Source organism: Harpia harpyja, chromosome Z (genome assembly GCF_026419915.1).
Source record: "Harpia harpyja isolate bHarHar1 chromosome Z, bHarHar1 primary haplotype, whole genome shotgun sequence".
NCBI classification, from domain to species: domain Eukaryota; kingdom Metazoa; phylum Chordata; class Aves; order Accipitriformes; family Accipitridae; genus Harpia; species Harpia harpyja.
Genome location: NC_068969.1, coordinates 86641558 through 86656711, shown reverse-complemented (window position 1 = coordinate 86656711; position 15154 = coordinate 86641558). Strand labels below are relative to the sequence as shown.

Genomic DNA, 15154 nt, shown 5'->3' with positions numbered 1-15154 from the left:
CAGTCTTTATACAGCTAGAAACCACTAAAACTGGAAAACTGGATGGAAAAAGCTCCATCTTTGGGGCAGTCATATACTGTTTCACCGTAAGAATTTCACACCAAAAATGTGAGAGACGGCCAAAGTTCCTCAGAGAAGTCTGAGTCAATTGAGGGCTGTCCTGGTTTCAGCTGGGATAGAGTTAACTGTCTTCCTAGTAGCTGGTACAGTGCTATGTTTTGAGTTCAGTATGTGAAGAATGTTGATAACACTGATGTTTTCAGTTGTTGCTCAGTAGTGTTTAGACTAATGTCAAGGATTTTTCAGCTTCTCATGCCCAGCCAGTGAGAAAGCTGGAGGGGCACAAGAAGTTGGCACAGGACACAGCCAGGGCACCTGACCCAAACTGGCCAACGGTGTATTCCATACCATGTGACGTCCCATCCAGTTTAGGAACGGGGAAGTGGGGGGGGGCAGGGATTCACCGCTCGGGGACTGGCTGGGTGTCGGTCGGCGGGTGGTGAGCAATTGCACTGTGCATCATTTGTACATTCCAATCCTTTCATTATTGCTGTTGTCATTTTATTAGTGTTATCATTATCATTATTAGTTTCTTCTTTTCTGTTCTATTAAACCGTTCTTATCTCAACCCACGGGTTTTGCTTCTTTTCCCGATTTTCTCCCCCATCCCACTGAGTGGGGGGGAGTGAGTGAGCGGCTGCGTGGTGTTTAGTTGCTGGCTGGGGTTAAACCACGACAAGGGCACAGCCCCTTGAACCTATGGGCTACCCCATGTCACAAGGTGCACTTATAAATGTCCAGAGTTCAAGCCATTTCTCTCAGTTGAAGTTATGAGCAGTCTAATGTATGCAGTGAAATAATTTTGTTGAAAGTCTAGAACAATAGCTCTAAGAAGCATCACAGCATTAGTTTGCTGTGAACAAACAGTTCAGTTTAACCTTACTCTATAGAAGACTGTAAGGGTGGCAGAAATTGTAAAACACAAGTCACCAGCTTATTCAAATGCATTTCATCTGCTGAGGAAGTTTGCTAGAGAGCTGATCTGTTGCCACTCTGCGGAATATTCCCATTTAATTTCCAGGTGGAAGGAAGAAAGTCTCACTTTGTTACTTCTGGCCTGTCAGCTCCAGTGGGAAGAAGATGCCACATTCAACATCTGAATTTGGGGTGATATGGGGGTCTCAAAATAATTAAATTGTTCCAGAATTAATTGTAAATTACCATGAAAATGTACAAATGCCATCAACATGCCCTTTTCACTCCCACAGAGGGTTGATGGTCAGAATGAAACAATAAATGATCATGACAACGAAGAGCAGCTGAAATTACAGACAATGCCAATTTTCTGCAGGAAGATGCAGAAATCAGCTTAAAACAGATCAGTCTCTCTGTTCTTTCTCTGCATGAAGAGACAACACCAGAAAAAAGTCTGACACTGGACAGTGGAGATTTTTGCCAGGCAGTCAACCATTGTCTTAAGCTTCTCCCATTTTTTTTTTTTTTCCTATCTGAAAGCAAGAGATGATGCTACAGATTCAGCGACACGCTTGACTCCTTTCTTTTCTAGTCACTCTTTACACATGATTTTCATATCTCTGCAGAGACTTTTTGGTAGCTCAGAAGAACATCTTTGTTGTCTTTGGTGTCCAGGAATGAGAATGGATTTCAAAACCACAACGCTGGTTGTGGTTGTGTTAAGAAAAACTGGAAAAGCTTGCCTAGAGAGATTATGCCATAGAAGTTTTTAACCTTGGAATTTTTCAAAACAGAACTGTACAAAGCTCTGAGCACCCTGGGGCTGAACCTGCTTTGCAAAGGAGGCTGGACCAGATGAATATATGAGTTCTCTTCCAATTGAATTATTCTTTGATTCTATGAAAAAAAAAAAGGTATGACTTCCTTGTGATACAGTACTTCTTTATATACAAATAAGACTTTTGTTGCCGGAGCTCTCTGGAGTGCTGGCAAATTACAAAACTAGTATTCAGTGAGTTGAAAGGTACATCAAAATAGAAAGAAAGAACAAGAGGTTGGTGGAGTTCCTCCACAGTCTTTCATAAAGGACCTCAGATGCCCTTAAAGTTTTCCTAACAGAGTATCTGCAAGATCACAAGAGGCTCTGGCAGACTATGGAGGGGAAAAGTGTCTCATTTCATTCACCAACCTCAAGAAAAATACAGAATTAAAATCTTCTCTATTAGATGACATTAAAAATTCAGCAATAAAAAACAGGAACAGCATTAGATCTAATACATCTCAATGTTTCCACAAACTTTAAATCCCAGCTCCACATTCTACACATTCATCAGTGGCTAAGACTGAGGAAAAACACTTAAGCATAAGAATAGAAATATACATATAGTTGCTGTTGTTGGATGGGAAGTGAAAAATACACTCTAGTGAGAAAAGCAACAGCAACAAAGAGCACTGGTTTACAACTTATCTGTGAAAACTTAATGATTCCACCTTTGAGAAAACCTCATAGCCTTGACTGATCCTGCATGGACTGAAAAAGTCCCCTTACAGCATGAATTTGCTCCTTTTTTCTTTTTCTCATCTTTTCAGTGGATGTTAGTTTATCCTCAAAATTTATAAATAAAATATTCACCAAAAATCTTTTAGTTGCTTCTACTTACTATTTGAGGGACATTGTAGCTAAACAGCTACAAATTAAAGATCAAGTTGTAAGGAAGGAATTGCTGTTGCAGATGTGAATTTGGGATTTTGTTTTTCTTTTGAATGCAAACAGCCAAAGGATTCTAAAGGAAAATCTGTTAGGGAATGCAAATTGCCTTGGAATTATTCCTAGCAATTGTTACCAGTTTCAAATATCATCTGAGAGTCAGATACACGTTCATTTATGTGACAGGGCAAAGCACCAAATAATAAATCTTTAGCATCTAATATAGAAAAATGGAATTATTGTGAACACTCTGCACATTACACAGACAAAATAAATAAATTCAAAACTAAGACATGTTGAAGCTTTAAGAAATTCTTCCAAATAAGGACTCCCTACTACAGAGAACAGAAACAGGTTTGTCTTTCTTCAGCATGGAGAAGGAACACCATGTTTCTTCCTTTTGTAGACTGTCCCAGAAGAAAGAAAAGAATTTCTCAAGTCTTTTTTCTATATCCAGCAAGTCTATTTTCTATATCCAGCAACAATTTACAATAGCCTGTCTTTTCCATTTGCTTCTGCATGCAAATACACGAAGCTGTTTTCTTCCTATATTTTCTGTAAAGGAACTTCTCTTATTAGCCAATACGTCATCCTGCTTGTGATATGAAATATGGCTTTAACTGCATATTGATCAAGGTCCTTAAAATTAAATTTAATTTTGATATTCCTAAGAATCTGGGAACTTAATCTGTCATATGTAGAAATATATCCAGAACTGATCTTGGCTTTTATGAAAACTAGATTTTCTTCTTTATTTAAAGTAAAGGGACCAGAAAAGGATCTACACCAAAAACAGTTCAGCTCACTGACAGGCTAGAATACTGGTGGGTCACATACTTTGGAACTCTTCATTTTGCAACCAGCAGTCAACCATACAGAACTGAAGGTCAGTAAAACATTTTTCAAGAACAGCCAAAGAATATTTTTTGTTAATCCTCAGCCCTACATTCTTCATCAAGGTTCTAGCACTCTATATATCTTTTCCTTTGATGTTGTAAGGAATTGCTTTTCTCATCTCAGGGAACAAGCATGTAGGCCCTTCGGATCTTCTATCATCTTTTTAAAAGCAAACTCAAGTATAATGCTTTTTTACTGAAAGGTGTTGCCTAGTAATCTGAGTGTGGTGTTTCAAATGTCACCCTTTCAAGAGTCTTCCATCCAGACTTGAGAGATTCCTTCTATTACCTTAAACAAATCATGCAGGCTTTTTGCCTGTTTGTTCATCTATAAAGAAAAAGTTCTGGATTGCTTACGAAATTTTCTGGGTTGTCAGGGGTTATACTTAAACAAAAATTAATCTATCCTGTAAAATCCAAAATTAAGGCAAGGGGGGCCACAAGTGCTTCTTGATGAACTGCTTCTTCATGCTATGCACACCCATCTTTCACCCTCAAAACTCTTTCTTTTGCTTTATTCTCTGAAAAATCTGCAAATTGGGAAGATGGCTGTGACTCTTTTTGCAAGGTTTTGGCTGTCTTCAAAGAAATAACTTACAATTTTCACTGACTGAAAAACACATCCTTGTGCCCCCACCACCCCAATCACTTAAATCAATCTAAAGTTTTCCACTAGCAGGCTGAAAAAACCCTCAAAACTTTACAATTGTTATAGGCCTGTTCCAAGAGTGGCAAATTAATGAATCAAGGCTTTAAAACATAACTCTTACAGTGCATTTACTCTTTCCCATGGATTGTAAGACCTCCAATAACTACTCCAACAAGAACGACCTGATGTTCTTGAGGATAGAGGTAAGTAGACATATTTAGTGCCTTTTCATCTACACATTTTCAGTATCTCAAACCCCCAGCCAACTTAAAACTCCCCCCAAAAAGAGAAAGATGTTTCCCTTTCAAGGAGCCTCATCTAGATGTTGTTCTGAAAATAATGCAAAATATTGGAAAGACCACCACTATGAGTATGCAGCCTAATCTAGTTTGTATTAGCTAATCCAGACACTAGTTTATTTCTAGCACTGTGGAACAGGCTGCAAAAGTTGCCCAAGTGCTGGGTGCATCTAAAAGACCTGCAGTCACTGCCAGTAAGTACAACACAGCACTTAAATCTGTGCATTTTACCTGCTGAAATAAATGGTTTTTAAAACACCTGTATTTTTAACTGGATCAAAAGTCCTCCTTAAACTCTTTGATGTGAACTGAAGCTTGTGTTCTATGGTCCATAACACAGAAAAAAGTTAAATCCAGAAAGTCAAACTGTCTCTCTTTTAAAAGGCAAAAAGAAAATTATTTAAATTCATTAGGCAGTCTTTAGTAACTGCCTATGTGCAAGCTCTTACTTCACAACAACTATATCTCCTTCCAGTAAGAGGTATGTTTCCTTACATTTATTGTACATCATGTGATAAAAACATTCATGCAGGCAGCTACCAGGAAACACCAAAAAAAAAGCCTAGTTCATATTCTAGTGTATCACATAATAAACGCTTCTCTGGAGCAAAACTCATCTTACAGAATGGATTATTAGCTTTCAGAAGAAAAGTGCCAGATCCTCCTTTTTTCTTAGCCATCGAGAAGGCAATGAAAACTCCTACTCTTGTGGGCTGAAGTGCCTTCACAAAGATCTTGAGGAAATGAAAAAAAAAATTCCCCTGCAAATAATTTCAAAGAACATAAAAAAATGTAACTCTCAGACACTTTCTTTGAAAGCCAAGCTTGTTAGGATTTTTATTTATTACTGACACCCCCCCCCCTTTTTTTTCCAATTACAATCTGAAAACAGAAATTAATCTGAAAACTTTAACCTTGACAGAAAGTTGTATCTTGCTAAAAAACAGGCATTTCACTGCAAGGTTTTGACTAGCTATGCACCTCAACTAACATTTGCTGTTGGGCATTAAACCCATGTTAATCAATTACACAGTTTGATAACTTGACAGAGATATTCTGCAGATATTACTGCACTGATAGCCTAAAAACTGAACTGTGTAGAAACTGAATAAAGGCCAGCTAAAACCAGTTCCTGTGATCAAAGATAATAGGAACATCCTTCCAAAGAGCCCTGCTTCTGGTGTCTCTTTTGCACTATTCCCTTCACTAAAAGGAAAGCAAAAGACCCAAGCCCCCGTAGCACCTCCTGCAGGCACGTTCATAGTCCATTCCTGGTAAATTGTCACTCAAATGGTTGCACTCTGCGTAAGCAGAGCTGCTGTACTGATTTCTCTTTACAAAATGCTCATCCTCACAGCAGAAGACACAGACACACAAATGCAAGCTATTAACATGGTGCACCTCACCCATCTGCTCAAAACAGATGGAGTCTCTCACTACTCCAAAGGGGAAGAGGTTGGAGAAGGAATGACAACAACAACAACAACAAAAAGGCTCCAGTAATAAACCTGGATGGTCACTGGGGGAGAAAGGGAAAAAAACCCAAACCAACAGACACAGAATAAGATAAAGAAAACTCAGTGGGGAATAAAAACCCACAAACTCCACACAGCAGCAATCCAAAACAATGCTACTTGCAATAAACCATGAAATAAATATATTTTACCAACAGCTGTTAGATTTTCTGACCTAGGGAGATCAGTGTAACAGTCATGGAGTAGCACTGCTCCCACATAATTTTGCATTATCTCCTGCAGGCTACTGTTAAAATGCAGTACCTACATTAAGCAGTAAGTTCGACATGGAACTGATGAGAAGTGTACAGTCATAACTTTGCCCATGTTTGAAAAAACAAATGGAATTCCATAACTTATCATAAGACTTATCAAATGATCAGACAACTCAGACTGTCTCTTGTTAACAAGTGGGACACAGTCTTCCAGTTGGAACAACAGAATTGCAAAATAGCCAAATAATAAAATGCCTGCTTTGCAAAAAAGTGAAATATGCAGTAAATATATAGTAAGCTTATCAAGGCCAGATTACTATCCAAGATGTTTGAGGTTGGAGTATTACTTCCAAACAAGGAAGAAAATTTTTGCTTCTATTCAGTTGTAAATATTAGACTTCAGAAATTCACAGTGACACCCATTACAAGTGCCCTAATAAAATTCCAACAGCATTCACCACACAGACTCAAAAGCTCCCAGAAATCCTTGGGTTTACACAGTTTGACAACATTTATCCAAAATATTTTTCTCTTTATGTTATACCTTTCAACCAATTATACAGCTTTTCATTGCCATAAACACAGCAGATTAGACTAACGGGATTCTGTTCATTTTAACAACTTATCTACCAATATTTCAATAAGCACTAGATCATTTTGTTGTGAACATTACTGAATATCAAATCACAATCTGCAGACTAGGTCACTTACCACAATGCTACTTTGTAAATGAATTTCTGCATCCTTCTTTCAAACTTTTTTTATGAGTCTGGATTTGTGCAGTGGGAATAATTTTATCCCAAACACACTAGCAGGTGAATCATTTCAAGTGTCAGCACAGGAGAACTACATGCTTAGAAATTCAGTCAGTAAGCACTTCATCAGCGCACAGGGGACTCAATCAGTTGTGCGTTTTTACAGGAAACATGACTGATGGCCTTGTGTCATTCCACATCAGGAACTGGATGCCACATGTTCCAAATCTCATTATTAAGTTTCCTAAGTCATACTTTTCCCAAAGAAAAACCTTTTCTATTTTTAGCACCAGTAATATATGCTTTCTTTGGAAAGCAGAAAGCAAAATACTGCATGACTTCCAAGCTAAACATCCTAACTAAAATCGATTTTCTTCTAATAGAACATTCCACCCATTAGTAAGTGATTCACATCAATATAAAACAAAAATAAAGCCAAATTGATAAAACAGTTGATTATCATCAAGAAGAATATTAAAGGAGTACCTTTAATTTCAAGCTGCAACCACATTCCAAAGCAACATGAACTAGCAGATGCGAAAACTTCCCCTACTCTGTCAATCTCACACTAAAAATGTTACCAAAAGAATAGTCATGATTTGTAAAATGGCATTATAAAGTATCTAAATATAACTGTTTCACTTTCTTTAGAACAGCCATTAGGGTTGTATTAGACAACAGAGAGAGAAATGGGGTTTCAAGTTGCAGTCAAATTTACATAAAGGTTGTACAAATTATTGTGATGTTGCAAAACTTTTGAAGTTGAACTATACTTTGGGAACTATTAAACTAAGAAGCATTGGATCCTTTCTTTTATTTTTCCTCAAAAGAATGGATGATTTTTATGTCAACAAGCTTCCTCAGAGTACAAATTACACTTTAATGAAGGAAGATTATTTGGCTCAGTACAGTGTAATTGGATGAAACGGAAATATTGAGATGGATATGGTTGATGCAGGTGGTTCACTTCTAGTTTCAAATAGCCAGAATGCTGAAAGTCTTAGTACATAAAAAGTCTAGCAGTGTTTAGTGAGAGCCTCTTCTGAACTGGTGGCCATAGACATGCCTGACATGAAAGCACTATCTGGTAGCACTGAATTAGTGGCTATTAATTTTCAGATTACTGCCAACATTTTCTAAGACATACCTTGCCTCACTGGAATCAAGTACTGTCTGTTTTAAACAATTATCCACCCACCCCCAATCTCTTCCGCTCTTACCAGAACAGAAGACATTAGAACTAAATGGATTTTTAAACACCCTGAATGATTGGACAAATTCCCAATACAAGCACATTGCCACCTTCAACAGAGAATTGGCACCGCAATATTGTAATTTACAGACAGGCAGACCTAGCAGACAGGAGTAAAAAAATCTAGAAATTTAAAATCCTTCATATAGTAAGGTTTTCTAAAACTGTGGGAAGATTATGCTGAATTACTTCCCTATAGAAGAAAAGGGGGAAAAAGTCATATCTGGAAAGCGAAACACTAATATTAACTAGAAGGAAAACAGCCCAGAATAATTCCAATGTGAAAACACTAGAATGTTACAAGTTACCAAAAAAATGGGGAGAAGCCATTGGCCTTTTTCCAATCCCCTTTATTTTGTCCTCCCAGGAATCAGAATCAATCAATACTTTAAAATGCTAATGCTAAAATAATTCCTACAGAAATGTTCAAGGAAAGCCTGGACAAACAAAAGGTACGGAAAATAGTGCCATAATTGATTAGGTCTTGAGCTGCCCTTTAGATCCTACCACCTTGAACGCACTCAGTGAGTCAGCTCAAAACACCACTAAACTTGTGAATGGCTGCCTCTAACGGGATTAAGAAAAGCAATGGCATAGAAAAACCAGAGTGAGACAATGGCAAACCCAGAGGTTTGAACAGCAAGACTAACCGATACAGACACAGCAGAAGGCATGGTTGGTAGCAGCCTTCTCTGTTAAGATTCGCAAATAGACCAAGAATTTAAAAAATCACATCATGGGTATTTATTCTTGCACACCACAGTCCCCAGCTCCAAACACAACCTGGAAATTTATTATCAGACATTTAATTCCGTTGAAGCTGAACAGGTCAAACAGATTACTGCATACTCCCAAAGCCCACCTAGCGTTTGGGACAGCCATGTAAATGAACTAACTTGGGAAAGCACCTACAAAGCTTAGACCCACTTTGTGACAGTGGAGTAATTTAGAAACTGGAGCGTGACACAGAACCAAAGTTTCTGCCCCAGGTAAGAAGTTAGGTATTACATTTGTGCACGTAGTATGGCTTAAAAGTCAAAACCTTTCTGTTTTTTTAAGTCATTCCAGTAGCAGAATCTCCTACCGCTCTTTTGAGGCTAGCATGTACTGGACTTCAGGATCGTTGTGAATTGCAGGGGTGCAATTACAGTCAATGCACTGAATAAGTTCTCCTCTCAGCAAGTTGCACCTCATTGTTTTTGCAATAAAACCCCGCAAGCATTTCAAGCTGCAAGATGAAAGACATTTGTGAATTTAACCGCTTTCTGAACTAACTCAAATAAAACAAGATTCAGGTAACCAAACTCATCTTTTTTTGCTTTTCTGAAAAACAGAATCACTACTTTAAACAGAAACTAGCAAGGAACCACAGAGCCATTTGGTTCTTTACTTCACAGAATTTATTATTTGACACAAATTCTTAAATTTAAACTGCTGGACAGCTTCCTTGCAACCTGTGGGTCTTGAGGCATATCAATTAGTTGCCCCACTTACAGTGCTTTGGTTTGCGTGACTAAGTGGTCTCAGTACAAACTAACTGGAATCCTTCTGGATGAAATTAAACCAAAATATACACTCAGGAATAAACTTCAACAGTCAGTCGTCATTAGTCTACGTGACCAGACTAGATCTAGTTCAAAGTAAACACACCCTCTATTCTTGCCTCCTTGCCAAATGAGTATAGTTTGCATACCAGGGTCCCAGCACCAATTCTGTTCTACAAACTTGTTCCTTCTGGACTGTGTGACTTGCTAATGGAATCATAGCTCATTAGATCCATGTACCATTACATGCAATAGTAATTTGGGGAAAAAAAAAAAAAAATCACCATAAGACTTTCCATGTTCCTTTGCTTGAATTATACTGCAGCAACAGCATGTACGTTTACACATATAAAATTCAATGTATGCCTTTAATATATTTCACATCTCTCTCTCTCTCCAGACACACACACTCATATGTCTCTAGTTCAGTTCTGTATGTGGAGATCCATAAGTACTATATGCTATAAATAACTGAAAACTGTAAATAACACTTTTTTCCCCACGTGTATTGTGCTTGTATGTAAGGGGCACACTACAGACACCAATTATTGGCATATCCAATGCCTGGATGCACTGTGAAAGTGGCAGGAGACCAGGATGATGAGGTCTGAAAGAGAAGAAAGGAACCTGCATTCTACCACACCCCCGAAAGAACAATTCATCCTATGCTCATGAACTAATTCCATGCTAAATTAAGCAAGGCCATTTCCACCAAGGAGTAGAAAGCTACATACCAAATCTGCCACAGATGAGTTACAGACTGGTTGGTTCGTCTGTTACAGATAATTGATCTCTGTTTTTGAAAGAAAAGCCTGTAGGCTACTAACTTTCACTTTTATTGCCTGCTTGATCCTACTCAGATGTTTAACATATGTTCAGCAGGAAATGAAAGGTATAGTCTATGATTTATGACTGTCTAAATGCTGGAACTAGAACAGCAATTCTCTGTGTGGGCACAAGCAGGGCATGAATTTGCCTCTCCCCCCATTCTTCACTCATCTTCCTCTACCTTTCTAAAAGACAGAGGACTTAAACTGAAGACTTTTACAATGCATTTTCATAACTAACACTTTTAACGTATGAAAAAGGAGTTTTCAGTCCATTTTTTAATAACAGCAGTATTTTTATTTATTATACACACATTTGCAAACCCATAAAAACTGAGAGTAACACCTATACCTGTACACAGCAAACAACAAAAGGTTAGCTTCTGCTTTATAGCCTTAACTTCTTTGTAAAAGCATTTAAATTTGTCAAGACTCGGTGCTATTTGATATACTCAACATGTAGAAGGAGGTACCAGCAAGCTACTCCTATGGCATGGGGAAATAATATCCTACAAGTAACTTGCAGCTTAACGCAGTACCCACACATTCCATTTAATATCAACAGGTTTGTCATTTAATGTGAACAGACTTTATTTTGACCAACCCATTATATTCCTGTCATTTTATCAATGAGTTGTTGCATGGACTAACAGGCCAGTTTAATTTATTTTCCCCCGAGTTTTAAAGATGGAAAAAAAATATGGAAAACACCCAATTTTGTCATGTTAGCAAGCAACAGAAGTAATAAATTAAGAGACTTATCTATACTGTTCTTATCTATTTCACAATATGTAGCTATATAAATAAACTAAACACAAATCACCAAGGAACACACCTAAAGGGAGGACCGAATTTACCACTTAATCTTCAAGGCACTCCCCTCAGGAAAAATACCAAACTGTACAGAAATTAGCTGGATTTTTTTCAAATACTTGTTTGTAAAGGTGGGGAAAAGCACCAAGAGAAACTTCTTTTGCCTTGGGATCCCAAACTATCAGTGCCTTTTGGAATCAGAACCCTCCTAGGTAGGCAAGACATGGTAGGGATTGCAGACCAAAAAGTACTGAAAAACTTGCCTGACTCCTTAATTATTAGTTATTAATTATCTCAGCAGTTAGCTAATAAATCGCTAAACAACCTAATCTCAGTTATCTCTTCAGTTATGATGTGGGTCTCTGTAAGAGACAATACTGTATTGCAGTCTCAAAAGAAATAACTTAATAGAAGCACAATATGAATTATACACCCAGAAACATAGATTAAAAAAAAAACCAACAGACACTCACAGTCATTCTTAGCTTACATTCATATTGTTTTAGTAAGGTAAAAGGTTGAAAGTGTGAATAGTTTTTCCTTGATGGATACAGATGAAAGGCTGTAACCAGGTAGGACTGCAAAGGCCACCGAGATTTGGCACCAAACTGAAAAAATCATGTTAGTCTAAAAACTGTATTTGCTAGTAGAGTGGGACTCGAGAGTTCATGTATTGTGTATACATGACACAGGATTAGCAAGTCATTGCATAAACCAACCCAGCTACATTCTAATTCTCAGCCCTTGTATGTGTCTTTAAATAATCTCCCCCAAATCAAATCTAATTGGTCTGTGCCTCAGTTTCCAGACAATATAAAATGGAAATAACTATAACGGCCTCCTGGAAGTCACCAGGCCTATGGGTGTAGGCTGCTTGGTAAGAACTCCTGGTTATTGCTAAAGAGGAAGGTGTGTGTTACCTATAGTTACACAATTTCAAAATGAGTTGTGGCCATGCTGCACAACTCAGAATAAATAGGCAGCCTTCTGAATTTCCTTGCATAAAAACTAAGAATGGTTTTCCAAAAGCCAGTATGAGGACATGAGGATAGCACATATTAAAAAGTCTCAGCTGTTGGATATACAAAAATGTAAGTCAGGTGGAAATACAAAAATACAGATCTCAACATTCTACTAAAGTATAGTCATGTTTCTACAAGAGAGTGAGTTTCTTTTTCAGCATCACTACACACAAAATATCCATCCTAAGAACTGCAGGTGTGTGTTAAACTACCTCAATTAACTATACAAACAGAACTGCAAGACCATTTCTGAAAGGGCAGCAACAAGTAGCAGATTGCCCACACAAAGCATTACATTTACCAGAGTTTATGAAGTTAAGTCATATGAATGTGTTATCTGCATTTAGAATCATAGAATCATTTAGGTTGGAAAAGACCTTCAAGACCATCAAGTCCAACCATCATCCATGCCCACTAAACCATATCCTGAAGTGCTTTGTCTACGCACTTTTTGAATACCTCCAGGGATGGTGATTCCACCACTTCCCTGGGCAGCCTATTCCAATGTCTGACAACCCTCTCAGTAAAGAAATTTTTCCTAATATCCAATCTAATCCCCCTCCGCTGCAACTTGAGGCCATTTCCTCTCATCCTGTCTCCAGCCACCTGACAGAAGAGACCAGCACCCACCTCACTACAACCCCCCTTCAGGCAGTTGTAGAGAGCGATAAGGTCTCCCCTCAGCCTCCTCTTCTCTGGACTAAACAGCCCCAGCTCCCTCAGCCGCTCCTCATAGGACTAATGCTCCAGGCCCCTCACCAGCTTGGTTGCCCTTCTCTGGACACCCTCCAGCACCTCAATGTCTTTCCTGTAGTGAGGGGCCCAAAACTGAACATGGTACTTGAGGTGCGGCCTCACCAGTGCTGAGTACAGGCGACGATCACCTCCCTGCTCCTGCTGGCCACACTATTTCTGATACAGGCCAGGATGCTGTTGGCCTTCTTGTCCACCTGGGCACACTGCCGGCTCCTATTCAGCTGGCTGTCAACCAGCACGCCCAGGTCTTTCTCTGCTGGGCAGCTTTCCAGCCACTCTTCTTTCCCAAGCCCGTAGCGCTGCATAGGGTTGTTGTGACCCAAGTGCAGGATCTGGCACTTGGCCTTGTTGAACCTCACACAACTGGCCTCGGCCCATTGATCCAGCCTGTCCAGATCCCTCCGTAGAGCCTCCCTACCCTCAAGCAGATCAACCCTCCCTCCCAACTTGGTGTCAACTGCGAACTTGCTGAGGGTGCACTTGATCCCCTCATCCAGATCATTGGTAAAGATATTAAACAGACCTGGCCCCAATACTGAGCCCTGGGGAACACCACTTGTGACCCGCCGCCAACTGGATTTAACTCCATTCACCACAACCCTCTGGGCTTGTCCATCCAGCCAGTTTTTCACTCAGTGAAGAGTACACTTGTCCAAGCCATGAGATGCCAGCTTCTCAAGGAGTATGCCATGAGACAGTGTCAAAGGCCTTGCTGAAGTCCAGGGAGACAACATCCACAGCCTTTCCCTCATCCATTAGGCGGGCCACCTGGTCACAGAAGGAGATCAGGTTGGTCAAGCAGGACCTGCCTTTCATAAACCCATGCTGGCTGGGCCTGATCCCCTGCTTGTCCTGGGCTTGCCATGTGAGTGCTCTCAAGACAAACTGTTCCATAATCTTCCCCAGTACCAAGGTCAGGCTGACAGGCCTGTAGCTCCCCAGATCCTCCCTCCGACCCTTCTTGTAAATGGGAGTCACACTGGCAAGCCTCCAGTCCTCTGGGACCTCCCCTGTTGACCAGGATTACTGATAGATGATGGAGGGTGGCTTGGCAAGGACCTCTGCCAGTTCCCTCAGTACTCTTGGATGGATCCCATCTGGTCCCATAGATTTGTGAGAGTCCAGATGGCGTAGTAGGTCACTAACTACTTCCTCCTGGATTAAGGGGGGTATATTCTGCTCTTCATCCTCGCCTTCCAGCTCAGGGGGTGGAGCACCCTGAGGATAACTGGTCTCCCTATTAAAGACTGAGGCAAAGAAGGCAGTAAGTACCTCAGCCTTTTCCTCATCTCTGGTGGCAACATTCTCTTCTGTATCCATTAAAGGATAGATTTGTTTTCTTCAGAAGATTAATCTGCAGTTGTTCTGCAAAAGTGTTATGTCCACTATGTGAATGGTCCATACTCCACAAAAGGCAGCTGGAGTGCATTAGAAGCAAATGAAGATGCACAAATCATCATAACAAAATTTAGTATTTAAATAGCCAGCACGAAACAGGTAGAAGACAACATATTTTAAAGTGAACTTTACCAACACAGTAGCATGGTAGGAAGGAAAAGATACTAAAAAATGCAAGATGTACTTACCAGCTTGTGACTTGAACTGGAGCAAGGCACTGTTGTATCCCAGCATAATTAACACAGACTGTTTTCCCACACGACAGTATTCAGTGTCTCTGTTAACCAAGCATTTAAACACACAGACTCCATCAGCTGAAGGGAAAAAAATACTTTAGAAAACTTTTAACAGTTAAAAACAAAACCATACAAAGAATAGATGTCTTTTTTGATTAACAATATACATAAGCATGTATCTGAAGTATACAACTTGGCGGAAATACACTTTCTCTAACATGTTGTTTCTTAAACCAATTTTCCAGTGACCTACAGTTTCCATCCCACTTATCATTCATAGTCTCCTGAAGTTGCC

At 39.4% G+C, this 15154-nt stretch overlaps 1 protein-coding gene across 4 annotated transcripts in view; it reads right to left on the bottom strand.

The window, feature by feature from the left end:
• Nucleotides 1-15154, bottom strand: part of LOC128136990 (histone-arginine methyltransferase CARM1-like) — an 82429-nt gene that overhangs the window by 38751 nt on the left and 28524 nt on the right. For 2 of the 4 annotated variants that reach the window (XM_052777506.1, XM_052777507.1), the window contains exon 2: nucleotides 14812-14900. In XM_052777506.1, the coding sequence (XP_052633466.1) occupies nucleotides 14812-14900 (89 nt within the window). Of the gene's footprint in view, nucleotides 1-14811; nucleotides 14938-15154 lie in introns of all 4 variants that reach the window. The other 2 variants (XM_052777508.1, XM_052777509.1) reach the window with 1 other exon arrangement.